Genomic DNA, 26441 nt, shown 5'->3' with positions numbered 1-26441 from the left:
GTCGAACATAAAGCCTTGTGTAGGTTTTGTTGTACTGGGCTGTGTGATCGATCTCAAGACTCATGCGACAAACTTGGTCAATCGAAAACTAACCTCGACTTTGCCTCACTTGCTTCTAAGTGATGAATACTTAAAAAAGTCGTTCAAAACTTTGCAGTTTAATTTTTTAGGCCTCAACAGCCTTTGTATTTAAAAGAAGATCAACGAACGATCATCGATAATTATTCGAAGCTTAGTGCTTCATGTGACAATTAAATGAGCGTTTCCAGCACGTGGTTGACAACTAGAGGTTTACAGTGATAGACAAACCGCTAAGGCGCATTTTGAAAACCTGTCGTTTCAATCGTTAGCCCTTCCTCGGAGCATAGTAGATGGAGAATAGGTTGGAAATTGCCTGAGATTTTCGACTTCGGGACAGGCCATTACTCATCGCCCATAAGGGATTTTAACGTTCTTAAGATTCCTCAGTGAATTTGTAATGTTCCCCCTTTATACTCTGTTGGGAAGGACTGATGCCCACTCCCCTCTCGCGATACATAATTTCTCTGTGGTGATTTCGTTAGTGGATACAGATTGAGATGGAAGTCGGATGAGATTCTCAGCTTGCATGTACTGATCTCTCTAGTGTTCTTCTTAGTGGATAGATAATGTTTGGGAAACTAAATTAGATTGTAAACGTGCAGGTAATGATCTCTCTCGTATCCTCCATTGGGGAAGTGGTTACTCTGGCGGCGAGAGTCCTGTATCGCTACTCATGGCCATTGACCAGGCTCATGAAGTGTTTCTAGATAGATGGTGTGTCATGTTTGATTCTGTGGACACTATCGTTCCTGACACACTGTCAAACGACAGCGCACTTGGTTCGATGGCAGGAAGAGAGGACGATCCTAGTATTTTTACGATGAATAACTACTTTGGCATCGGAATTGGAGCTGAGCTTTGTTTAGATTTTCATCTTAGGAGAGAGGAAGCACCTGATAAATTCCATAGCAGGTGAGGATGCAAAAAAAGTAAATCTACTTGTTACATTAGTTTTACATCCGCTCGATTTAAGGAACAGTATTAATTGCTAAGGCTATTGGATGGCACTTGCAATTGATAACAAATGTTTCATAGTCTTCTGAGTTGTTCTCTTTGTCGTCTGTATTTCGAGTTCGTCTGTGGGAATGTGCGTGCCCGACTCTATTTATCATTTTAGAACTCTTACAGACTACCTGCACCTTCCCACCCTCCAAAGGTTATTAACGGACACGGAGCAGTCAAACGTCCAATAGATTTTAACTTCCATCGTAAGCGCTTTTGAAAGTGGATGGGTTAGAAAACTTCGACCTTGCGTTTTATGATTTATTGTAAGTAAGAGTTCGTTGATTCTGTGATTTTCCTTTTTCAGGCTTCATAACAAAGGAGTTTACTTTAGAGCAGGGATAAAGAAAATGGTCAAAAGCTACTCGCGGACATTTACTCACGAAGTCGAAATAGAGGTGATTAATCTGAAGAAGGAAGATATTGGAATAGCTTACATGGTTGCCTTCATAGGATGAACTCGGTGTTCTTAGAAAGCGTCTCTTCACCCACAGCGAACGGCCGAATAAACCCGACAAAATCCCGCGAAAGGGGAAGGGGGAGGATGTTAATCTACGATGAATTAGCATCACAATCAGGTGGTATAGCAATAGTTACAGTAGCATCACTTTGCGAAAGCGTTAAAAACTCCTACACTGGGAAGGTGTCTGTCTTGTTTACAAACTTAACTCATTTAATATTGAGTGTTGTCCTAAAATCATCATCGTTTGTCAGTTGTATTCAACACTGAGTGATTGAACGCCAAGTAGTTGAGGACGTTTGTCTTAAAAGTTTTAACGCCCGAATGAGATGGTTTTTGGAGTATTCCTTGGTACTTTTTTGCCTGTTGTACTCCTTACGGCTCCAGTGATCTATCTTTCTGTCGTTTCTCAGCATCTTCATTTGTTATTTTCTGTTTCGCTACAGATTGATGGAAAAAAAATTGACTTACCAACACTAGAAGGAGTTGTTATTCTTAACATAGGCAGGTTACTGAAAGCTGGAAGTTGAAGTCAGTGAAAAGAATTCGAATTAGTGTTGCAGTGGTGAAATTTCCAATTGAGTGGATTGAGAAAACAGATTAAAATCGGTTCCAAAGCGTAATTTTAAGATGCTCAGTTTTCATTCCGAAGTCAAAATAGTACTAATTTAGGTCAACATGATGTATTTCAGTTCATTAAAATCTGATTCCTTTACGGGAACGAAGAACGTACAAAAAGAGGCTATTTTCGATATATCAACATTCAAACTTGGCTGCCAGGATTGGGGGAACAAAACAAAGGAACAACATCGAGGTTGAGGGATGAATAATCAATTTCTTTAGTTGTATACCTCCAAGCCTCAGAGCCATGTTAGAATTTTAATAAATCGAAAATGGCCTAATTGTCTCGCGCCCGTCATGTGACTTTGCAGCCTAGTCGGGTGTAGCACCCAGACTGTATCTGGCTGGGAGGCATGGGTTCGAATCTAGTTGAAGTTGAACTTTAAAGTTTCCTTTTCTGATTTTTCATTGGTAGCAGCTCAGGTGCGAGTATCGCTTCTATACCCGTGAGGGATTTTATTTTTATTTGTATTTAGTTTTCCCTTTGATTTTTTATAATTTTTTTTGTCCGACTAGTTGGGGAGCAGGTGCCGATGCATGGGGACCAGACAAAGAAGATGTATGTAATACGACTTGAATTTAGCAATGATCTCTGTCCTTATTCATAGCACCAGAAAGCTTATGAACAAATCTTGACACCTTGTTCCAGACAAGTGAGGTCTTTAAAAACGCGCAGTCGAGTCAATCGCTATATCGGCCGACATACATCTCGGCCAATATATCAATCGAGTATCGACCGACTCTCGCCCGATATACCGACCGATATATCGTTTGAGAACACCTACAGTAAACATGATCAACACAGAAGTAATCACAAGGACCAACCAGAAAAGACAGAATTGCAAGTACATGTAGCCAACGAGAACGCCATCATTTGTGAGTACTGATGTTGCAAATGACCAAAACACGGTGGTTTTGGTTTTGTTCCTGGTTACTTCAGATGATTACTTGAGATATCTGGACCAATCACAAAGCAAAGTTAATCAAAACAGATGCGATCCCGGATTCCTCTTCCACTCTTAATTGAGAATTGCTGACTCTGTTTGCAGGGTTATGCCTCAGCTTGTCACTGTGACGGTTTTGTAGAGGTAGTTGGACTTCAGGGAGTCATGCACATGGTAAGTCAGTATCACTACCGGCTTTGCCTTTTATGCCCTAACATCAGCAGGTGGATTCTCTATACAGTTCTCTCCAATCTGCACCACGTGATGTTTCACTACTAACTGCCTTATTTTTTGTACCCAGCCTTGTCATTTCTTACGTATGTGGATCGGAAACGTTTTCATTTAGCAGTGAATATGAAGATGAGTGTTTTTTTTTCTTTTAACTTATAGGGTCAAATTCAAAGTGGAATCAGGACTGGTATCCGACTGGCACAGGGAGCCCAGGTAAAGATTTCTCGTTGTAATCCAGTAAACTAATGCAGCCATAAGTCAGTTATTCTCTCTTATTTTTATCTTGTCATTCTTGTTTGTCACATTACCATGTTGGCGAAGAATGATTTCCACCCTTCCCCAAGCCCACGTGTAACCGTACCCTCCCTTTTGTTTCTCCACGGGGCGGGAAGAGTACGGCTACGGCTACACGTGGGCTATTCTTTTTCGTTCCCCCCTGAAAAGAAAGAGCGCAAACTCTGGTTTTCGAACATCGGCTAGGGAAAAATAGGGTATTTTGCCCAAGTAACCAATAAGTATAGGCAATGACACGATTTCTAGTGCAGTTTGGTGTTAATGAGCCTGAATAAATTTCTCAAAGACAGCAAAATTGCCCCAATAGCGTAGTTCCATTTATCTCTATAGAAAATACACAACTCACAAGTCCAACATTCGCGCTAACGAGGGACTAACGCTCGAGACGTCAGCTTCAAACGCCCTCCATGGTGGTCAATTTATAATATCAACTCAGCTGATAAAACCAAATTATGTTGTAATATCTCCACCGACGCAGCAGCACAGTTTCTTTAGAAACTGACCCTCTTTATTCACGCACTTCGATATTTTTTTTATCCATTATTATGATTTTTATTACAGATAAATATCAAATTAAAATCAGAGATGCCTGTACAAATAGATGGTGAACCTTGGATGCAGCCTCCGGGTAATGTGATCGTGCGGCCCATACTAACACAGGTATTGTACAGAAAACCGTGTAATAACCTTGTTAAAGACTACAGGCCGGAGAAAATAAAAGGCTCGGTTCTCAGTGATAAAGTTGCACGTGGGACATCCCGGAAACCAATTTAATCTTATCTTTTTTTTAGCTAAGAAGCATATGTGTTTTTTTTTTTGACAGTGACATCCAAGAATTCAGTTAAAGTTTATAACCGGACTACTTTATTCAGAGTTCTTACTAAGGTATTTAAATGTATATATGAATAAATGCTGATAGTTTCGAAAGAAACTGTTTAGGGCTGCGTCGGTGGGAGTAACGAAATAATTTGGATATATCAACAAAGTTGAAATGGTAAATTGGCCACCGTAATGATTACAAAAGCTGACGTTTCGAGCGTTAGCCCTTCGTCGGAGCGAATAGAGGAATTGTGGGTTGTGTGTGCTTTTAAAGGCACACACAATATATCTTAAATATATATATATATATTGGTAGAGCAAAAACGGCTAACGAACACTTCTCGAAATTTTCTCTCTAGTTCATATTACTTCTTGTTTTCTTTAGGCACTGATGCTTTCAAAGAGGAAAGTTAAAGTGAAAAACCTAAGAAGACCTTCAAGCTCGTCTCGTCGTCCTTCAAGTCCCAGCGCAACGAGATTATTTTTTATGACGATTAAACAGAGTTTTCCCGGGCCTTTTCTCACGGAAAAAAATAATCTTACTTATAAAAGTGACTCACAATTATAGCCGCTTCATTAGAAACTATACTGAAGATTTGTACCAGCTCTGATTTATATTTAACTTGTTTATCTTGCAAAGTTCATCTAGTAAGGTATTGCTTCAGCCGAGAAAATGTAATTTTAAATTTTGAAGAAAACTATTGTCATCTGTATAGCTCTGGGTGTAAGCTGTCTTGCTGACGTCTGTAAATATAAATAGTTCAGACTAAAGTACGTCTTCATCAGGCGTCACCACTCGAACCTCTTCGGTGTACCTTACCTTTCATGACAGAGCTTAAAAACGAAATGTTACGTCAAAGGTACGCGGTCAACAACGCGGGCTCAAGCATACGTGGCTTAAAAGTTAGCGAAATTTGCGGAAAGAAAAAGGAGCTAACATTTGAAACCAAGGCGTTTTGTTGTCGTCGAAGACATTTTCCTATTTCCAAAGTTTTAAGCGCGAAAATTTATTTTGGAAAATATTTAAGGGGTGTTCAAAGTTTTTAAAGTTTTCTGTAAAACAAAAGCGGCACGGAAAACGACGCCTAGAAGCAACAGAATTGAAAATCAACAAAGCAAACGACTCAAAATCAGTTTTCCTGCGGGAAAATCTGGCGCGTGCGCATACGTTTTTCAGCTCTGTTACTATTTCTGCTGTTGGACTCCATTTCTAGTAAAGGCCACGATACTTTCATTGAAGTGGTATAAAGTAATTCAGAAACTGCATCTCAGCCACACTCGGTCTTTCTCTACTCGCTCGTAAAAGGGCACAGGCGTCGTAGTCGACAATACGCGCTAAATAACCAAACTCATGCCACGCTACTCTACAGCCATGTCAAAAGTACAAATTAAAGTGATAAAACCTCTGTCTTGAGGTAGAGTTCAAAGCTTAGCTTACCCCACCAATTTATACAGAAAAGAAATGAGAATTTGAAGAGAATTTATGTTTTTAAATGAATGTTGTACTTGTAATTATGTGTACAAAAACAGGTTAGCTGCTGAAGTATCCATTTTCAAACAAATAAACATTTGCGCCTTAAAATCTATTGGAATGTGTCATTATAAAAAAATAGATTGATGTAGTTGTTTTCCGAAGAAATTAAATTTGTGAAATAACTTTTCATGGCATTTTTTTTTTTTTGTTTTCTTTAGAGGCAAAGCGGTTGTTGGGCTCGGAGAAGAGGGGTGACGCCTTTCTTCGAATTAAGAAACATTCAAACTGAATAATTTATTAAAACGAATGTTCGACATTATGAGTAATTCAAGGCCATTTACCTACCCCCTCACCAGTTGCGATCAAGGCTCGCTTAGGACAAGAGATACAGAAATCATTTTTGTATCAGTTCACTTTAACACATGCCATTGTTACACATAATCCATACTGTGGATGAAATTGAAGCGAAACTTCGAAACTTCCGAAAGGGTAAACCATGAACGGACTCATGTGTAAGGTCTTTTAGATGTTTTATTGAAGGCTTCGTTTTACAATAAATCTTAACTTGGTGTCATTTTCCTCTAAATGCCACTTTTGCTTCAAAGATATTCTTACAGTAAACTAGTCATGTTTGATGAACACGTTTGAACAAAGCTTTTAAACAGTTTGAATACCACATAATACAATGAACTAGAATTCTCGATATGAGTTAAAAAAAATGTAAAAATGAACTACAAAATTAGACTTCAAAACGCTACCAAATACCTATTTTTGTGGTATCCAAAGACCTTTTTTCTTCCTTTTTTTTGGGGTTATGGTTAATATCAATAATAATGACGAAAAATGGTAAAAAAGTGACAGACGTCACTGCAACTCCCAATGATTATAATGTTCGTAAATGAGTTATAAAAATTCTAGAAATGAGCTATTTAGATCATTTGTATTCTATAAAAAAATCTGTAACAGCCGACGTCTTACCCGTTACATTTTCCTTTTTTTCTCATCCTTTTTTGTCTACTTTCATCGGTTTTATTCATTTAGTTTAACTTAATTTAAATGGCGTAAAACTCTCTCATGCCAGTTGTGGGAATGAACTATTCAAATTGCTGTTGTTACTCGTTACCCAAACATCTTTCTAATTTTTTTTTTTTTGATAATCTGCGCTTATGAAAAACGCCGAAACATTGCAGAAATGACGTCACTCTACCTTTAACTACCATAATGTTCTCATGAGAGTTACAAAAATTCAAGAAATTAGCTACTTAGATCATTTTATATCTACCAAATCTTTCATAAGTAACGTCTTTACCAGTAAGTTTTTTAATTTTTCTGCATTTTTACTTTAGTTTGTAATTTTTAACTAAAGATACTTGTGAAATGAAACGATTTGACACGTAATCTGTTGGTAATGAACTATTTAGATTAGCAGCCTGCTACCAAATATGTTGTGAATGATGTTTTGACCGGTACACTTGTCTAAGTCTTTCTTGTCAAATGTTAGATGCTTCATCGTTCTCAACGATTAAAACGCTATCTGAGAGCGAATTGCTCTTAAACGAGTTAAACAAAATTCTAGATATGAGCTATCTAAATCTTTGTTTTACTGATAAACCTCTGATAATTCTTATAAAGCGCGTTGATGTTTTACTATTGTGATCGCATCATCAGCCTGTTTGTATTCTTTCAATATTAGATGTACTGATCTGAATTTGGTATCAAGCAGAAAAATTTAGAAAAACCTCTTATAATTGTTATTAAAGCGCGTTGATGTTCTACTATTGTGATCGCATTATTAACCCTTTTTGTTCTTTTCAATATTACATGTATTGATCTAAATTTGGTATCAAGCAGATTATTCGGAAAAGAGAGAAGTAAAATTCTGAGATAGTCTTGATGCGTACATGTGTCTGAGTTGTTCTTGTCATAGATGTTTTTTCCTTTTCTTTCCCAATGAAAAGCAGTTATAGGGCCAGTGATTCTCTCAAACGAGTAAAAAAACATTCTTAAAATGAGCTTTTAGATCATTGTTGTACTGCCACTAAAATTTCTGATCATTGATTTAACGGATTTCCCCCAATTATATTCTAGGTGTTTGTTCAATATTTGCTTGTCTGTTTTCTAAACTAGAGATACCATAGAAACTGAACTTTCGAAAGTTAATTTAAGCGCTAATTAAACATCTGCTTCGGTCAGCTATCATGATTCATGTCCTATTATGAAATCGCAGTTTTGGGAAAAACTGAGATAGAAATGTGGAAGGAAAGTAATCAGGTCATGGAATCCCTTTTAAACTGAGAATAAGCTCTGAACAAGCTAAAAAATTACCATGGTGATGAGGCAAACATTAGTTCTAAAACCGGTGGAGCATTTCTAACCAAAATATTTACTCAGCTATATTATTACTGATAATAGGGAATAACTTCAATGGATAGATCAGCATGCAGACTGAAAGGTCTTATTATATTGGGAGCGTAGCCAGCTTTTCGACTTGTTGCAGGCCTGTACCATAAGAAATTTCAAATTTTGTTTCAAAATTTGCAAGAGTTATGTTTTAAGAGTAAAACAGGCGAAAGACAAATTGTAGAACCAGCTGTACAGGATTTTAGGCTGGCTTCACCCGTGATATCGTTGTGTTTCCCTTTATCCATTAGGTTTGAATGTGGTCTAAGAACTATGGTCTATAGAAACATGCTAAGAGTAATAGACTTGAATATTAGGTGGACATACATGTTACAAGTGACAAAAAACGTAACAAAAAATCAAACAAAAAATATACATAACAAAATGTTACAATTAACAAAAACAAACAAACACAAAATACAAACAAACAAAAAACAAACACAACAAAACGAAACGAAGATAGACTGCCACTATACGCCTACTTAGATATCCTACCTATGTAACCATATAAGGAAGATATCAGACAACAAGCTTACTAGTTAACTAATGTAAACATTAAACTGATTAAAGAAAAAAAGATTAAAAACAGATTTTCTGACTGAGATATTGCCACAGACAGTACATATAGATTCCTACTCAAGAACTATTTTTCCTTTTCCTTGAGTCTTTTAATTATTCTGTAGCCCTCGAGGTGTCCATACTAATGGTAATGCTTTTGGCTCTTGTTAAATGTCTGAGACAAAGGGAAAAAGCACACTAATTATTGAAAACAAAACCAGTTGGTTGCTTGATCTACCGAGCCGGCAGTCCGTTAGTCGGTATAATAAGCACCTTGGTCCAGGAAGCCATAATATAAATCAGTTAGTCTATAACCATGCCCACTGGTCAGGCGGACAATCTGCCAGATAGTCAGCCTCTGTCACTCAGCTACAGCTCAGCTAGTTAATTTAATCTCACAGCTTATTGGTCAGCTAGCCAGTTAGTCAGTTGACCAGATTGTCAATCAGTAAGCTGGTTAGTAAATTAAGGACCACACGTAGGTATGAACTTATAACCATATGGAACGAGAGAACTCCTCAGTGCAGCCCAATAGCCACCTAGCAGTTTTTTTTTAGTGTACGTCACCTTATGAAGCATTGTGTAGACCACAATTAGTACATGGTGGTTAATTTATAAGGAGAGTTACCTTTCTCTGCGACGTCCATGTTAGGCTCAGGTGCATTCTCTTCTTCTTCATCTTTAGAAATGATGTAATAGAAAAAAGTTACTTTATTACTCAATCGTTCAATATTGTCTCTATTTAAGTTTCTTAGATAATTATTAGACCTTTGACCAATTTTTCCACCAGAATTTATCCAATGATTACCAAGTTAAAAAAGATGCTTCAAGAACTCACAAAATGTTTTAATATCTTAAATACCTAATCAAAACCGCAATCACCTTTACCTTTGTCACTGGGCACTGGGATCTCTTCTCTTGTTACTTGCTCCTCAGACTCACCAGCTGTGTGAAAGGAAAGTTATCAATTACAAGTTTGCATAATTACGGTCACGGTTTTACTGTGCGCTGGCAAATGAATGTAAATAAGTGGTCTGCAGAACAAACCCGGCCCATGGCCTGCTATTAAGCCAGCAAATTGACCCAATTACTTCTGAAGCTCATAACACGTGTTATACAGCGTATTAAAATGTGTTTCTAAAACTCGCAAATCATTGTCTTTACCTTCCTCAGTTGGTCTTTTGTGTTCAGGTTTACTTTCACCTTCTTGACCTGCATGAGTACGATTGAAAAAGAAATTGTAGTTATTGAATTATGTTCATTTGAATACTTGTAATATTGCAAAGTGAGCGAGAATTGTGGGTGGATCACAAGGGACAGCACATAACCTGAATATTCGATAATATTAAGATAGCGCCTTAGCCTCCTAAGGACTAATCAATAACCACTCTCTCTGTCTCCTTTACCTTGGTCATTAGTCACTGGAATCTCTTCACTCTCCATCTGCTCCTCAGGTTCACCAGCTGCGTGAAAGCAAAGTTGTTCATTAGAATGAATTATGAGTTCCTTTAAGGATTTCATCGAGAATTACAGTCATTGTCACTGCGTTGGCTAACACAAATGCCTTCATATAGACACGGGAGCCTTGATATACATCTGACTCACTGCCTGCTATCAAGCCAGAAAATTGGCTCAGCTGGATGTTAAGTTACGAAAAAGCTTGTCCTGTAGGCGGGAATAAATGCAAGATATGTTGGACAGTGTAAAGTTCCTGAAAAGCGACATTTTTTTTACCTTTTCCAGTTGGCTCTTTAGGCTTAGGCTTACTTTCTCCATCACCTGCGCAAATAGATTTAGAATAGATTGTGTTAATTCAATTATATAGATTTGATTAGAACCTTCGAAACTTTTAATTAAGTGGTCAACTATTACCTACTTTTCTTCTTAAACTTCTTTCAATAAAATTCTTTATTTGATGAAAGGGACATCAGCCCTCAGTCGTTCAGTCTTGTGTTACCCAATCTTCAACCAATTCTTTTGTTTTACGAATGTGTTTGGAAAATTCTCCACTATAGCTTTTCCTGTGACTTATAAGATAAAAGAGATTCTTCAATAACAGGGTGCCTTGGCATCTCGAGTAACTTATCAAAACTATTCTCTCCTTTACCTTTGTCGCTAGGCCCTGGAATCTCTTCTTTATCCACCTGCTCCTCAGATTCACTAGCTGTGTGAAAGTAAAGTTGTTATGAAGTTGCATAGGGTTTCATCGAGAACTGCTGTCAATGCGTAGGCTAACACGTCTTCAACTAGTTACTAGGGTGTTTATAGATGACCCGGCCCACAGCCCGCTATCAAATTCAAAACTAACAAACTGGTTTATGCAGTGATAACTCTGATTCCCACCACAAATCAGAGTCAATGTGCCAGTTTTTTGATAAACGTGGTTACCCTGTTTCTGTCGTTCAAGCGGGTTACCACCGGGCCCAACTTATTGATCGACATTCAGCACTACAAACGTCGCATAAGGAAGATTCCGACCGCATTCCATTCACTCTCACATTTCACCCTCACAACCACTCAGTTAAATCCATCATTCCTAAAAACTTTAAATTACTTCAAAACGATCCAGAGACAAGCACTATCTTTTCGCAGCCTCCCCTCATTTCATTCAAACGCGACAAAAACATAGGCAGTCTTTTGGTCAGAAGTTCTTTTCAGACTAATGACCAACCAGGCAATTTTAAATGCACTCGTGCACGATGCAAAACGTGTCCTTTCATTCACAACACTGATAAGATATCGGGACCTAAACCATCCATTAAGATCACCGATCACTCCACGTGTACCTCCGCCAATGTAATCTATTGCATAACTTGCACTTATTGCAAAACGATATACATCGGCGAAACAGGCAGAAGACTAGGTGACCGATTCCGAGAACACCTTCGAGACTTGGAAAGGAATGACAAGGACACATCGAAACCAGTCGCTGGACATTTTAACTTACCTAATCATTCTAAGCAACATATGGCAATCTGCGGTCTTTCCTTACACTTAGGTAGCACGGAAAGCCGTAAAAATCGTGAAAAAAAGCTCATCTTTCAAACCGGCAGTCTAAATCCCACAGGGATCGACGAACGCTTTTCATTCCACTAATTTATTCTTGTTTTTCTCGTTGCCATGTTCCTACCAATAATGTAGCTCCATTCTCGCCTTTAAAAGCACACACAACCCACAATTCCTCTATTCGCTCCGACGAAGGGCTAACGCTCGAAACTTCAGCTTTTGTAATCGTTACGGTGGCCAATTTACCACTTCAACGTAGTTGATATATCCAAATTATTTCGTTGCTCCCACCGACGCAGCCCAAAACAGTTTCTTTCGAAACTATCAGCTTTTATTCATTGGCATACATGTAGTTAGTCGTTAACATCATGAAAAAATGACTTAAAATGAAGGTGCAAATAAATGAAACACTCGTTTTTCTAGAACTACTTTATATTGAAAGTATTCAGATGGTATGAATAGTAAGGTATTGTGCTCGTTTAGACCAGCTATAATTGCTATATATTTCAGCTGTTGCATCAACAGGTGTAAGTTACACTGACGATGACTGTCCATCATTTAAGGAGAGCTCTTGCAAGTACCCTAGCCTTCAGTCACTTCTGTTTTCTGTCTGTAGATCCACCATAATAATTAATTCCAAATAAGATAGTACTTTAAAGGAACTAGACAAATTTGAACATCAGAACGGTCCATCGATGTTAGACACCTCTTCTTACAGAGGTAGTCAGTTAGTACCTTCTTTTTTAAGCTTCTTCAGAGAATGATTCATTTCATAGAAGAGTAAAATATTTCACAGTAATATTTTGTTTTAGTTAAGCGTTTTTTAAAAGTCATTCATCTTTAACAAATCTCTCCAATAGAATTTTTCCAGTGACTACCTAAGTAAAAGTGAGACTTCGATAGCCTAGAAAGTGGCTTAATCCCTTGAGTGACCAGTCAAAAATCATTTTCTTTCCTTTACCTTTGTCACTGGGCCCTGCAATCTCTTCGCTCCCCGCCTGCTCCTTAGATTCGCCAGCTGTATGAAAGCAAAGTTAGAATAAAGTATGAATGCCTTCAAGGTTATGTTTTGGACTGATGTCATAATGTTATATGGACTCTCACAGTCACTGTGTAGGCTAACACAATTCCTGCCAAATAAAGATATGAAGCAGTCTACGTAGTAAACCCGTTGCCCACTTTTAGGTAAGCAAATTGGCCCAGTTAGCAAGCTGCCAAGTTCATAAACAGCATGCACTGTTAGCGAGAGTAAAGGCGACATGTCTTAAGCAATTAGGAGTTCAAAAAATGAATTCATTGCTTTTTACATTCGATAGTGGGTTTTCCAGGCTCAGGCTTAGTTTTTCCTTCTTGAACTGCACCAATAAGTTTGAAATATACTAAAATAACAGAATTATTTACATTTGACTTCTTACACTCGCTGAAATTATCGAGAACTCTGGGTGGGGCACCAGAGCAGAATCTCAGTTTTGGTCAGCTGTTAACTACTATCACTTCTTAAAATCTTTCTTGAAGGGCCACCAATTTCCTTCATAACTTTTGTCCCTGTTACCTCTCGTCCTGGATAAGTGCGACGAGTGCATACCCTTGACCTACTTGTAACTGCCCCGGTAACATTTTCAAAGCGTTAACAAAAAAAAAAAAAAAAAAAAAGAAGTAAAAATAATAAAAAAATAACTAAAGATCAAGCTGGTGTTCGCTTTCCCTCAGAACTTTTTTTCTAATGGCCTTGAACCTCATGCTTCTTTATATCGTGTAAGTTAGGGTTCTACCGATAAAACGCCTTATGATCACGATATTTTATGAATGTTGTATCAGTAGCTATAGGTTACACCTACAACTCCTGTCCGTCATAAAAAAGGGTTTTTAATTCAATGTAAACTAGTACTTTCATAGAACTAGGTAAGTTATCAATATCAGAGCCTTGCAATGGTCTGTAGACACTCCTACTTACGTAAATAGTGAACAATTAATTACCTTCTTTTTGTCTTCTTCGTCGGTACTGGCTTTCTCCATGGTGAACAGTAACTGCAGCAATATAAAGAGCACCTTTCATTTGACTAAATTGCTGGTTGTTTCGTAGAGGCTCAAAAGTTAATTACTCAACTTACTCGAGTCTTGCTAACAAGTAGATATAAACATAACTACGTACCAATATAAGGTAATTTGTTACGAGAGCAAGAACAGCTCTATGCAACATGCACTGACGAGCCTCAGATTTTACAACATACTCATACAATAGACCATTTGCGAATTACCCTTGGCCTCATTTTCAAAACGAGTGCTCGTGCTAATCCTTTCATATGACAATAAGCTTCCATTCACATGCAAATTAAACTCATTTTCCGCAAAAATGGTTGAGCACGAGGACTCGTTTTGAAAATGAGGCTAAGGGTAGTTGGTAAATGGGCTATTATTTTACTTTAATTCAGCCACACTGAAATTGATCCTTTGAAGGTTTTAACCAAGTGTTGCTCATTTCCTAAGAAGACATTTATTTACGAGCACCTTTGACATGCATGCTACTAGTTTTGTGCAATTTCCTTTACTTCGTCAGTTTAACTGGCAATTTTCTCTGACAACCGCAAACTTGCCAATAAGAGGTTTTTCGATTGGGCTGATCCGTTAGGTTCAGTAAGAAAAGAAGAAAATACCAACCAACTCGCATGAACTCATTCATAAGACAGACTTAAAATCTGTGATTTGATTGGTGATTATGACCTTAATAATACGGAATACCGATCTTGTTTTTAATTTAATGTTCTGTAAAATAGTATACTCTCCTTAAAAATGAATGAAAATTAAAATGGCCTTATACCTTTCACAGTCTTTTTGGTGGCTGATCGGATGTCAAAATCATCGTCATAATCTGTTTCAAGGAACAAGTAGAGTAAACCATCATATGATGCTTTTGGTTCGTGTTTTCTACTTAAATATAGTACTATACTAATGCATTATACATGCGGTAATATTCTTGTTTATTATCCAACTACACTCCGTAGAGTAGAAATAACGCCCAAGACGAATAAAAATATCACGCGGTATTCGTATTTTAGAGAACCGGTTAGACAGGTTTTCTCGAATCGCGCAAGCGACGAATTGGATTGAAGTTACAATTTAATTCATTTTTCTGACTTCAAAGAGTCGGAATAGCTAGCAAATATTGATTCAAGTTCATTAGATAAATCGAACGAAGAAAAACAGTTAGACAACAATGATATTTCAGCATTTGTTGAAGAAAATAGAAACTGCAAAACGACAAAGCGCCAATTCCGTTCCGCTAGGCATACTTCTGTCACGCACTCCCGGTAAATAAATATCCCCAAAGTTCGCCCGCACTGAAATAAAAATTTGGCGTGTTGGATTATAATAACATCTTAGACGTTTTGGTGTGTCGTATCGCTGACTATTTTTACTCGTCATTTATATTTTGACTCGCCCTACGGTCTCGTCAAAATAAGACACAACCGTTAAAATACTAACTATACTACACAACGAAACGTCTAATAAGATATCTGTATTCTACCATTTATTGATTGAAGTTTATATTACTAAGTAATCCAGTTATTAAAAACAAGACTGTAGATACTTTTGTTCAAGTTTACTGTTAGCTTTACATTCAGAACTGGACGCGTGCAAGCGTAAAAAAATTGCACCAAAGCTCTTACACAGCCTATATATACATCTGCAAGATTGTGAGTTTTATTTCAACTAACAAGCAATAATACCCGAGGAAGATGCACTTTCATCCCCTCTACAGGCTTCTTTCATCGCTGTCAACAAAGTTAAGGAATATTTTTAACTTAGAGTTATTTATCATATAATAAAACCAAAAACTTAAAACAGAATAATTATAAACAATTATTGTATGAGGTTTTTACGATATCCGGAAAAATAAAGGTAGAGGTAAGTGTTATCAGCCGAAGCCGAAGGCTGAGGCTGATAACACTAAGCAAGAACTTTATTATTCTGGATATCACAAAACCCTCATCCAATAACTGTTTTATTGTACATTCTTTTTGTATTTTCCGAATCTTTATCTTCAAGGAATTTCTCGATTTCTCGCTGGGTCGATGATGCGAATCTAGAAGGCATTCTTACTTCGCTGTCCGTGAACTTAACATTGCTCCATCGGAAATCATACATTGCGCACGCAACCTACAGATTATTCACTAATCTGTAGGTACAGATTAGTGAATAATCTGTAGGCTGTGCTGTTTCCCAGAATTAACTGTAGGCATTTAGCCAATGAGAAGACAGATGGTGACAGCAATGTATAATAATTATCAATCTAGACGTATCATTCGTTTACTATGGCTGTGTCGTATGTGGGTACGAAGGGTACACTGTGCAGGTTACTAAGGGAAAGAGAGGGAGATCTCAAGGGTAAGGGGGTAGAAAGTTCTTAGGAAGACTGTCACCAGAATTTTTAGTGTTATCTAAAGAAAAATATAAAGCTAGGTGAACTTGGTGTTCTCCATGCAGTTATCAACAAAAAGTGATAACACCAAAGCTCGTCACATTTATGTCAGGTGGGAAAACCCTTTGTCAATCTTTTCTCTCTTAAAACGCACATAAAGAATGTATCAGAGCAGGAAAGGAATGCCGTGGTTTCGCTCTAGGTATTTCAAATTGAATTTGCCAATATTCTGGCAAGTTTAGTTAAGTAGGCTAAATATACCTGCCAAGGAAGTTGACTGCTACAAAGTCAATCTCGGCATAACCATCAACATCAGTTTCACGGTTGCAATTTTTTCGAGTGGAATAATATCCTTGGTATGTTTCCCATTTGATTGTTTTACTTTAATTTTTGCAAAGTGCTGTTTGAATATAAGTACACAGACGGAGTACTGACCTAGTTGCAGATCAGGTAATTCAGGGACTTCCTCTACTGGGATCTCGGGGTATTCTATTTCTTGCATTTCAATATGTTCTCCTATGGGCAAAAAAAAAATAGGCGAAAAAAAAACAAGATTATAAAAGGGAAGAGAAGAAAGTATAGATAGGTGACAATGAAAAAGGTTGCTGAAGACAGGACAGGGGATATTTCGAATGTAATTAAATTGAGAAGAACTATATCTTTACCCTCCTCGTTGTTAGCATGTGCACCTCCATTTCCAAAATGTCCCTGCTGATCATTTTCTGCTTCTATTTCATAAAACAACAACAATAATTCTGTCCTGATCTCTCCTGAGAAAAAGTCACTGTCAGGCTTTTCCAAAGAGTTATTACAATGAAAAACATTCTACAAGTCAGATTTGTATCTTTACCTTGAAATTGAAGACAGAAAATTATCACTTTATATTTTGATAGAAACTTACTAATGTCCGCTCATATTTTTACTAAAAGGGGTTTGGTAAATGGCATCAATTTGTTTCAAAATTCCTAGAACATGGTTTTGGGGATACCAATCTCCGTAAATCAAGCTAAATTGAACTGAAATAATGACTTCTACCAGCGAAGCCCCCTCCCCCTCCCCCACATGAAACTTGCTTTACCCCTATTTCTACCCTTGAATTCAGAGTCACTCCCTTGATTGCTTTTCTTGCCTTTTTGTGCTTTGGCTCCTCGTGTTCTTCATTACAATCCCGTTTTGCTTATTTTAATAATTTGCTCAGTTAATCAAAATATAAAATGAAAAAATACCTCAGTTTTTACCATTTGAAAGCATTTTCACTCTTATCCCTTTCTAAAGCCTTAGACGCAAAAAAAATTTGAAAACTTGTACAAAATTTGTTAAACTTTAAAGTTTGTTTATGTCGAGGTGTGGAATACCATTATTGTTATCATAGTATTTTAAAATGGAAGATAAAACTGTACCGTCTTGATTTTGTCCTCTGTTGAAAAAAGATCGAACATTGGACCACAGCTTCCTCAGTTTTGGTTTCAGTATAGCTTGCACCTACACATCAGAAATTTATGGGATAGTTAGTGTGAAACTCTTGAATAATCTCTATTATATTTAAGTTGGTCTACGTGGTCAAAATCAACTCTTTTTCATTTTTTTTTTTTATGCCAACCGTCACAGTTACAACATTAAGTTGTCAGCCTGCTCTGACACGAAAGCAGATTTGAACATGGCAGTATGCCCTATTCAAAAGTAATAAAAAATAAACCTGTTACCTGTGGAGTAGAAAGCGTATACAGCAATGGGTTGACAGCTGAATTGATCGGCAGAGCAAACACTGCAATCCATACTGCCAGATCACCAGGCGGATCAAATGTTTTCTCGACGTGCGACTTGATGCCGATACCAATGATTGGTATCCAACACAGGAAATCGGTCAGAATAATGAAGAAGACTCTTCTGGCAAGTGCTCTTTCTCTCCTGGCCTGGGCACTTTGTGCTCTTGCTCGTATTTCACGAATGGTTCCATGTGCTCCGAGCTGTTTACTTGACGACCATGATTTCAACAAGATGGCAATGTAAGCCACCATTATGAAGATAAAAAGAGAAAAATTCAAAACGATAAATATGGAAGTGGAGTATTCTCAGCCTTCTTGTAATTGCGGGGAAAGCTGCAGGGGCAGGCACACTACGTTCTTGGCATAATACCAGTCACCAAAGTAGTGCATTCCAGACAAGGGAAGGAATGCCATGACGCCTCCCACCATCCAGATGACTGCACACATTATACGAGTCTGCTCTGGTGTAATTTTTGCAAAAGTGTAGGGAAACACGATGTTCTTAAGCCTGTCCCATGCAATCAGAGAAATCATCATAACTGACACCTCACTTGAAAGGACAGACATGGCGCCATTGAAATGACAAAACCAACCAGTGCGCCACTCATAGTCGTGCAGGTAGTATTCCCCTGACCATTGCAAGTCTTTTATACCTATGATGATAAGGTAAATACCCATGATGCCATCTGATATACCCAGATTCACCAACATGATAGACTGGACCATATTATTATCAGGGAAAAAATACTGCCACCCAACAACAAATATGGACCCAAACAGCGACAGAAGACCCACAACCCAAAGACTTCTCCTTGGAGCAAGGTTACGGTACATGGAGTGACAACTTGCGAAGTTGTCATTGAAAGAATATTCACAATCGGCATCCTGCCTGAAAAGATCGAGGTGGCAGCACATCAGGTTGGTGTCCAAAGTCCTGGATTTCGAAAAAAAAAGAAGAAATATTCACAAACTTACACGGATAGAAAACAATTGGTATTCAGTGATCTAGATACATTAAAGGTTAATCATCTGCAAACAATTAATAATTATTTATTGATTGATAACATACACTCTTATTAAAACAATTTTTTAGAGGGGTGGCTGAAGTAACTGTGTATTATGGACGGAGTCTTACACTCTGATAATGTGCGGCAACTGCTGGATGAAAAGTCCTTTAGGGAGCTCAGCCATCAGGTTGTAGTGCATAAACCTGCAATTTTGAAAAATATTCAGAACAACACTATGTTGAATTATATAGAAATTAAACCAAAAAAATTAATTTGGCTTCCTCCAAAAAATGTATTTCGAAGAATGAGATTCATTTATTAGTGTTAAAGAAAAACAGAAAGCACAAAAAAAAAAACGGAAAAAAAAGAAAAAAACCAAGAACCCTAAATATTTTATAAGAAAGCCCAGCTTTGTAATTAATTTTATGCAACTAAGTTTACTAGCTTAGATGAAAATCTCTCATTTGCCGTACACTTACAAAAATTGCAGTTCGTGGGCATGGGCGAAAGTCGTGCTGGAAATGTTTTGTATCTTATTGCCAAAGATATCTCTGAAACAAATAACATAATAACTCACAATTAGTAAGTAGACAAGGTCTCACAATGGTCTGTTTCCTTATAAATTTCCATGGAACTGCTGTGCAACTGTCTGGCTCTCAACCATGGGTGTTCGCGTTTGCTTATATCTAACCTTGCCTGCTAAAAGTATGTTCATAAAAGACCATACTTTTAGTCAAACATAAATCACTACAGCAGTACTTTGTTAATCAGCTTATTTTTATTTACTTGATATTAAAATTTGTGAGCTAAAATCTCAGTTTTTAAATGCTTCCGTTATACTCTTTCCATTGCTTCAGGTACTCTAATTTTTTTTTATATTTGTGATTAACTGTACTCACAGAGCTTTGAGGTTTTTGACGCCTTTAAAAATTTTGCCAGGGAAAGCCTCGATTTTGTTCTCCGAGAGATATCTTAAACAGGTGAAAGGAATAAAAGATAAATAATAATATACAGTAACATAATATGATTGCAATTGGGTGTGGCACATTACATTTAGTCGATGACAGAGTTAACATTACAAACATCTTGCAATTTGGCTGTTATCAACTGAGGTCATAACGTAAAATGGCCTCCGTAAAGAATTTAAAAAAGCTGACGTTTTGAGCGTTAGCCCCTTGCCAGAGCTGCATATGGTTTGCGAATCCACTCGTCTTGGGAAAAGGTTTCAACTCTGAGTGTACTTACAATTCGATCAACTTTACCAAACCCTGGAACTGATCTTCATAAAGCTTCTCAATTTTATTGTAGTCCAATTTCCTGAAGAAAGCACCATGGAAAGTTTAGACTAACATACGCATATGTAGCTGTGGAGTGATATCTTTAACACAGCTGTTTTTATTTTCTTTTTTTAGGCCACTACCATAGTTCAGGTAAGGCGATGACAATGCTTTCTCCAATAAAATAGCTCTCAGTTTTCATTTCTTACTCTTCAAAGAAAAACATCAGACGTGAGAATAATAGTTTCAAGGTTAAGCTCGAAAAATCCCAAGTTTATTCCCAAGTGCCTTCAGGAGGTCTATTGTTTAAAGCTGAATTTGAAAAATGATTTATCATCCATTTCTTCTTACAAATTACGAACTTATTGGGTAGTTTGATCCTCCAATACAATAATATTATATATAATATTTTAAAGGAAACTAATGTTTGCCTTCAGAAAGTACATTATAATTAGAGTTGTCATAATCTAGGAAGCTGTTGTATTTACCACATTCTATAATTTTCAATACAATAATGTCAATAAGAATCTTACTCACAGAAATTCTACCGCTGTAATGTTTCTGAAGATGTGCGGTGGCAGATTTCCAAGTTCATTGTTTGACAAATCCCTACAAGAGATCACCACGGTTACAAGGAATTTGCTAATGATAGAATTACCATCTAAACTGATTCATAGAATAATAATTATTGGCAATTTGTGCTGAAAAACTTTCAAAAAGTGTCTTATTACTTGTGTAGTGGCCTCCCCTTTTCAGTTTATTTCCACCAAATCTTTAGTACATATTCCCAGGAAGAAGTCTTATGTCTTTAAATCCAGCTCAAGAAGACCCTAGCATATTAAGCTTGCTAAGAACACAATGATGAAGAACAACTAGAACATGAGAACATCTGTCAACATCCTTTGAGAAAAAATGACAGGAAATATATTTCCCTTATAAAAAATTAAACAAGAAGCCAATCAAAGAAATATCCATCTTCTACTTTTTTTTTAAGGGGGGGGGGGGGGTAGGAACTCCTCACAGCAGTGAAATAATAATAAATAAAAAAAAGCAAAGAAACAAAAAAACAAAAGAAATAGGTACAAAAAAAAATAGCAACGTCGCCTGTAGAAGAAAGATAATATCCAAATGCAAGCTATTTCTTTTGTCACAACTATTATTCTTTTCATCATCATTATCATCATTATCCTTACTATTATTATTGTTATTACTTTTATTACTATTATATTACTATTTCATCATCATTACTATAATTATTACTGTTGGTATTATTACTAGCAATAGCAACATTACTGGTGCAACTGTAGGTTAATGGTTTATCATATGTCAAAAGCCTCTACTTTATCCAGCAGAAAGAAATCTACGAGTTCTTGAGGCTGCTATTAAACAGAAGCTTTTGAACTTTTAAAACCTCCAAGTACCTTAGCATTACTTAACATTAAGCACATCAACTGCATAAAATAGCTTTCTGTTATTAATCTACATGATCAGATTTACAAAGTCAAGATGGAAAACTCCATGATGTTTGAGCTGTTACAGCTGTGCCTTTGTAAACAATATGATAAAAATGATCGTTTGGTTCTACCTAATTATCTTCTTTGTTAAATAAACATTTCACTCACAGATGTATCATCTTGGAAAGGCTGCTAAGAAGTCCGTCTGGTAGACTCTTCAACTTGTTATTTGACAGATAGCTGGCAGAAATGATGAGACAAAAAATGCCTTTACATTAAGACTGCAGCTAGCTCATAATTCATAAGCAAAAATACAAAGAGAGGCTGGTCATCAAAAATTATAAAAAAGTTAATTTTAGTCAAATCTGGGCAATATGCTCATTTTAGAGAAATGACTGTTTAATCGCTTGTCTCACAAATTGTAAAACGATTAAAGGTCCGTTTATCTATAAAACCAGTATGAAAACCACCATTTTATTCATTGCTTATCATGGTTACTGTCAAGTATATACATATTGCCCATTCATTTTGGTAAGGTCAATACCTCCAGCAAAAGGAGAACTCGTAGCTGACAATTTTACATTTGTTAGCGCGCCCAACTCTCTTCTCTTATGTTGAGAGAGGTAGGCTGATTCCCCTTTCATTTAAACCCTTCCTAAAACCCTTCCTAGGGTAGAGATGGTTAGAGAAATGATCGAGCTCTTGATCTCAGAAGATATCAAAACAGGTAAAAAAAGGTAAAAATATCCCATAGTGACTGGAAACTTTATGGCACGCAGGGTTTCATTGTTGAATGACTGCAGATCTTACACTGATCATTAGAAAAACAAAGATCAAAATTTGAGATGGTTAAATTAGTAGGTTATGTTTTTTGTGCTTATGGGAATATAATTAGTTATGAAATATTAAAAGTGGCTGATATAACTTTCAGTCTTTAATAAATGTTTGGAATAGTGACAAAGAGTTGAACAGTCAGTAAGCTAGTTTCTGAGGAAAGGATACGCAAAAAAACTTACAGTTCCTGCAGGTTTTCTAGATCTTGAAATAGTTCAGGAGGTAATTCAGTGATGTTGTTGTCTTGCAACCATCTATGTTGAAGTAGAGAAACATGATTAGATGTATCAAATCCAGCTATTTCTATCAAAGTAGCTTCTAACTGACCTGTCTATTGTCATTGAAGGGAAAGAGAGATTAAGAGAAAATGAAAAAAAAAAAGCATGGGCAAAATCAAGGACAAACGAGTGGTTGGGAGATGGAATGTTCCTACTTTATAAAACGTTTTTCCTAATACTGAGCTGCGACATTTAATTCACAACTTAACAAATAACCACGATATGCAAAGCAATAGCGTTGTGTCATTTTCCACATTTTTCGTAAAGTTTAAATTATAAGATATTTTCTTTGTATTAAGAATGTTTACATTAAAAATGTGATTATCTGCTTTTGTTGATTCGTTTTCATTGCACTTCACAGCACAAGTCGTAATGCAGATCTTGAAACACTTTGATCTAGCAAAGGGAAATGATAAACTGTTACAATGCAAAGTTCTGTTTTGAGGTCAAGGAATTTCTTTTTCAGTAGTATCTGATATATACTCACAGTTCTTTCAACCCTTTCATCCGTTTGAAGGCACTTCCATGAATTCCTTTCAGGTCGTTGTCATTCAGGCGTCTGCGTTATTTACCATAAAAAACCGATTATCAGTTCGTCTGTCTGGTTAGAGGGATTACTGTTGGTGTTATCAATCACTGATGTTTTGACAATTAAGCAAAAATGACATCAGTGACATCGAGTGAGGAGTTCCTCGCACCAACTTTACCCAAAAAAGATATGCTTGGTTTAGCTATGAAACTATGCTAATAATGAAAAATATAATGGAAATATTTTAATAAAGACGCCTGGTCATGACTGTTCTATAGTGAATGAATCACATAAAAAGTAAGTCAATCAATCAATCAATAATCTTTATTTATACACAATGAGCATTTAAAGCGACACTTCACTTGTGGGATCGTGTCTCAATAATTAAGTAAGATAACTAATGAATTAGCGAATAAATAGGATACACCAAGGTAAGATCATATCGCTACTTACTACTTACAAGTCTAAATCGATAAAAATTAAATTCTAAAAAGCAAGGTGGTACTCTAATATCGTCTAATTATTAACACTAACTATACTTAAAGTCTTCCTCCCTTCTGGTTAATGTCTGAGGGGAGATACAGTCGAAATCAAGGTCTAGCAAAGCCTTAGATCGTCTTGCTATAATCGCATATTTCTTAACATTGTCTATATTGTCATTAAGTTGAGGAACCAACTTGTTCCAAACTATTGCTCCTCTACGAGCTACAGAGTTCCTCATGTAGTGGGTGTTAAAACGAGGGACATCAATTTTCAGTTTCTTCCTAAGTTGATATCGCTTGATGTTATCATTGTTCTTAATAATAGCTGACATAGCGTCTGGAGTCAGGTTATTATGGATTTTATACATAAGCTTAGCTAAGCTGATTTTATACATAAAGGCTAAAGGGGACCAGTTAGACTTTTTCATAATATCAGCATTTGACATCTCCCAAGGTAGCTCAAAGATAATTCTCGCAGCTTTACAATGAGGTGCTTCTAATGCCTTAAAACCTTCCTGATTTCTGAGACCTCCCCATACTGATATTCCATATACGATCGACGGCAAAATAAATCTAAAATACAAGTCTAATAACATATTCTTTGGAAGAAATTTGCTATGTTTTAACAAGTTTAACTTATCAACAAAGCCTTTTTTTAACAACACTAATATGTTTAGACCAATTTAGTTGATCATCTATCACTACGCCTAATAGACTAGAGTGTGCAACCCATTTGATGGTGTACTGGGTCAACGTTAACTCTTTCAATGGGCCAGTGAATCTTCCACGATGGAGGATCATTGCTTCGCATTTCTTTGGATGAGGCACAAGGGAGTATGTTTTGCACCAGTACAGAGGCTCTTCTAAAGCTTTGTTAAGTTCAGAAATTACTGTGTCGATAGAATCGCCAATGCCATATAGGGTGGTATCATCAGGATACATGTAGGTTGTCGCATAAGTTATAGCTTCAGGTAAATCACTTGTGTAAAGAGAAAATAAAGTCGGGCCTAGAACGGAAACGTGCGGTATTCCAGCTTTAACAGTGACAAGATGTCTGATATCTGAGACTTTTAGAGAGCAGTGTTGTTCATCAAGGGAGGCACATCTTTGCTGCTCTATCATAAATATAGGACGATATGTTATCTATCACTGAATCTGTAAATTCCTGTTCTTCTGTACACTAGGAATTGATCAACAAGTAATAAAAAGCCTGAAAATTGAGTTTTCAATCCACGGGTGTGAGAGTTGGTCCCTCGCATCAGTTGTACATGATTTGGTTCTTTACTCTGGAGGGCTGACTGTCTACCATCTTAACTTTTTCCAAGGCTGAGGAGAGAAAATATGTCTCTGACATCCTTAAGGTAAATGGCTATACCAAAACATTGTCCCATATCTGCCAGAAACCGTAATTGCAGCTAGTAACAATCCTGATGGGAACGAACCAGCAACTGGTTTTGTTGTTATTCCTTACATCTAGGGTGTTAGGGAACCCATCAAGAGAATTTAGAATAGCCACAACGTTTAAGTTGCTCAAAAACCTTTTCAGACTATAGAGCCTATTTTTGCCAGAGCTCAGCATCTTGTCCCGAAAGAACAACAAGCCGACGCTATTTATAGCATTCCGTGCAATGACTTTGATCACGAGTATATCGGATAGACCAAACGTTAGTTTGGTAATCGGTTGAAAGAGCATCAAAAAGTTGTCTCCTTCTGCAGAATAGAAATTCAGCTTTATCGGAATACACATGCTTGACTAATCATACACTTAGATAGGATAATTTTCAAATGATGACCACTAATCGACGTTACCACCAGTACCCTTGTTTGGAAGCTTGGCATATCAACTCCGCCTACATTACTATAACCAGAAATCCTATACAAGATGGCTACCAAAGTGGCCGCGAACATGCGCTAAGCGCGGAAATGCGGAATAAATATGGCTGCAAAGCATAAAGGAAATAATGGAAAAATAAAAATATTCTGCATTTTGTGCCGTTACTACTAGAAACTCAACGTTCCCCACCATCAAAATAGATAGAGTCAAGTTCGAACCGCATTACAATCGAAAGAAAAGTGAGAAAAAGTGGTTTTTAGACGGTACGGGTTCATTCCGATAACCTCATATAAAAGCCACACTCCCTCTTTCTTTTATCCCTTAGAATAGGGCTTACCTTCAAAATTTCTTTGGTCTGCTACGAGTAAACGGTTGCATTGATTCGGTTTCACATCATCATACCCGAAAGATAACAAGTTTAACTCAAAAAGCAAACGTTTTCTCGCTCCAAAAACATCCCAAGATGATGATGCCTTTTTGATTTGTAAAGTGGCACTTTCCAGAAATGCGAGATGCGAGGAATTGAAGCCATTATTTCCGCAAAAATGCTCCTTCGAGGGGTTCGTTTTCTTTTCACTTCGACCACCATTTTGTTTTCTAACACATTCTAATTCATATACATGAATTACCTAAAGATAAAAATAAGCCGCCGAACAAAATGATCGGTTGA

General features: G+C 36.9%; 2 protein-coding genes and 1 pseudogene across 2 annotated transcripts in view; 2 read left to right on the top strand and 1 right to left on the bottom strand.

The window, feature by feature from the left end:
* Positions 1 to 2800, top strand: part of LOC148739798 (diacylglycerol kinase theta-like) — a 2948-nt gene extending 148 nt beyond the window's left edge. Inside the window, exons 2-5 of the mRNA XM_088750104.1 lie at positions 684 to 993; positions 1391 to 1481; positions 1990 to 2051; positions 2681 to 2800. Coding sequence (XP_088606230.1) covers positions 755 to 993; positions 1391 to 1481; positions 1990 to 2051; positions 2681 to 2741 — 453 coding nt within the window. The 5' untranslated portion in view covers positions 684 to 754 and the 3' untranslated portion in view covers positions 2742 to 2800. The remainder of the gene's footprint in view (positions 1 to 683; positions 994 to 1390; positions 1482 to 1989; positions 2052 to 2680) is intronic.
* A 430-nt stretch (positions 2801 to 3230) lies between these two features.
* LOC148739797 (diacylglycerol kinase theta-like) lies at positions 3231 to 6034 on the top strand. Its single transcript, XM_088750109.1, has 4 exons — positions 3231 to 3282; positions 3499 to 3552; positions 4195 to 4293; positions 4838 to 6034. Exons 1-4 carry the CDS (start codon positions 3274 to 3276, stop codon positions 5018 to 5020), a joined length of 345 nt encoding a protein of 114 aa, XP_088606235.1. The 5' UTR covers positions 3231 to 3273; the 3' UTR covers positions 5021 to 6034.
* Positions 6035 to 9456: 3422 nt separating this feature from the next.
* LOC148739796 (uncharacterized) lies at positions 9457 to 24533 on the bottom strand (annotated as a pseudogene).
* Positions 24534 to 26441: the final 1908 nt, after the last annotated feature.

The sequence above is a fragment of the Stylophora pistillata genome, chromosome 2 (assembly GCF_964205215.1).
Source record: "Stylophora pistillata chromosome 2, jaStyPist1.2, whole genome shotgun sequence".
NCBI lineage: Eukaryota > Metazoa > Cnidaria > Anthozoa > Scleractinia > Pocilloporidae > Stylophora > Stylophora pistillata.
The sequence above is the reverse complement of the archived record's forward strand: the minus strand, read 5'-3'. Positions and strand labels throughout refer to the sequence as shown.

Excerpts from the sequence above, each read along its gene's own strand:
- LOC148739797 (XM_088750109.1), top strand. Across the intron at positions 3,553-4,194 it reads GACTGGCACAGGGAGCCCAG|ATAAATATCAAATTAAAATC; the intron begins GTAAAGATTTCT and ends TTTTTATTACAG. Across the intron at positions 4,294-4,837 it reads TGCGGCCCATACTAACACAG|GCACTGATGCTTTCAAAGAG; the intron begins GTATTGTACAGA and ends TGTTTTCTTTAG.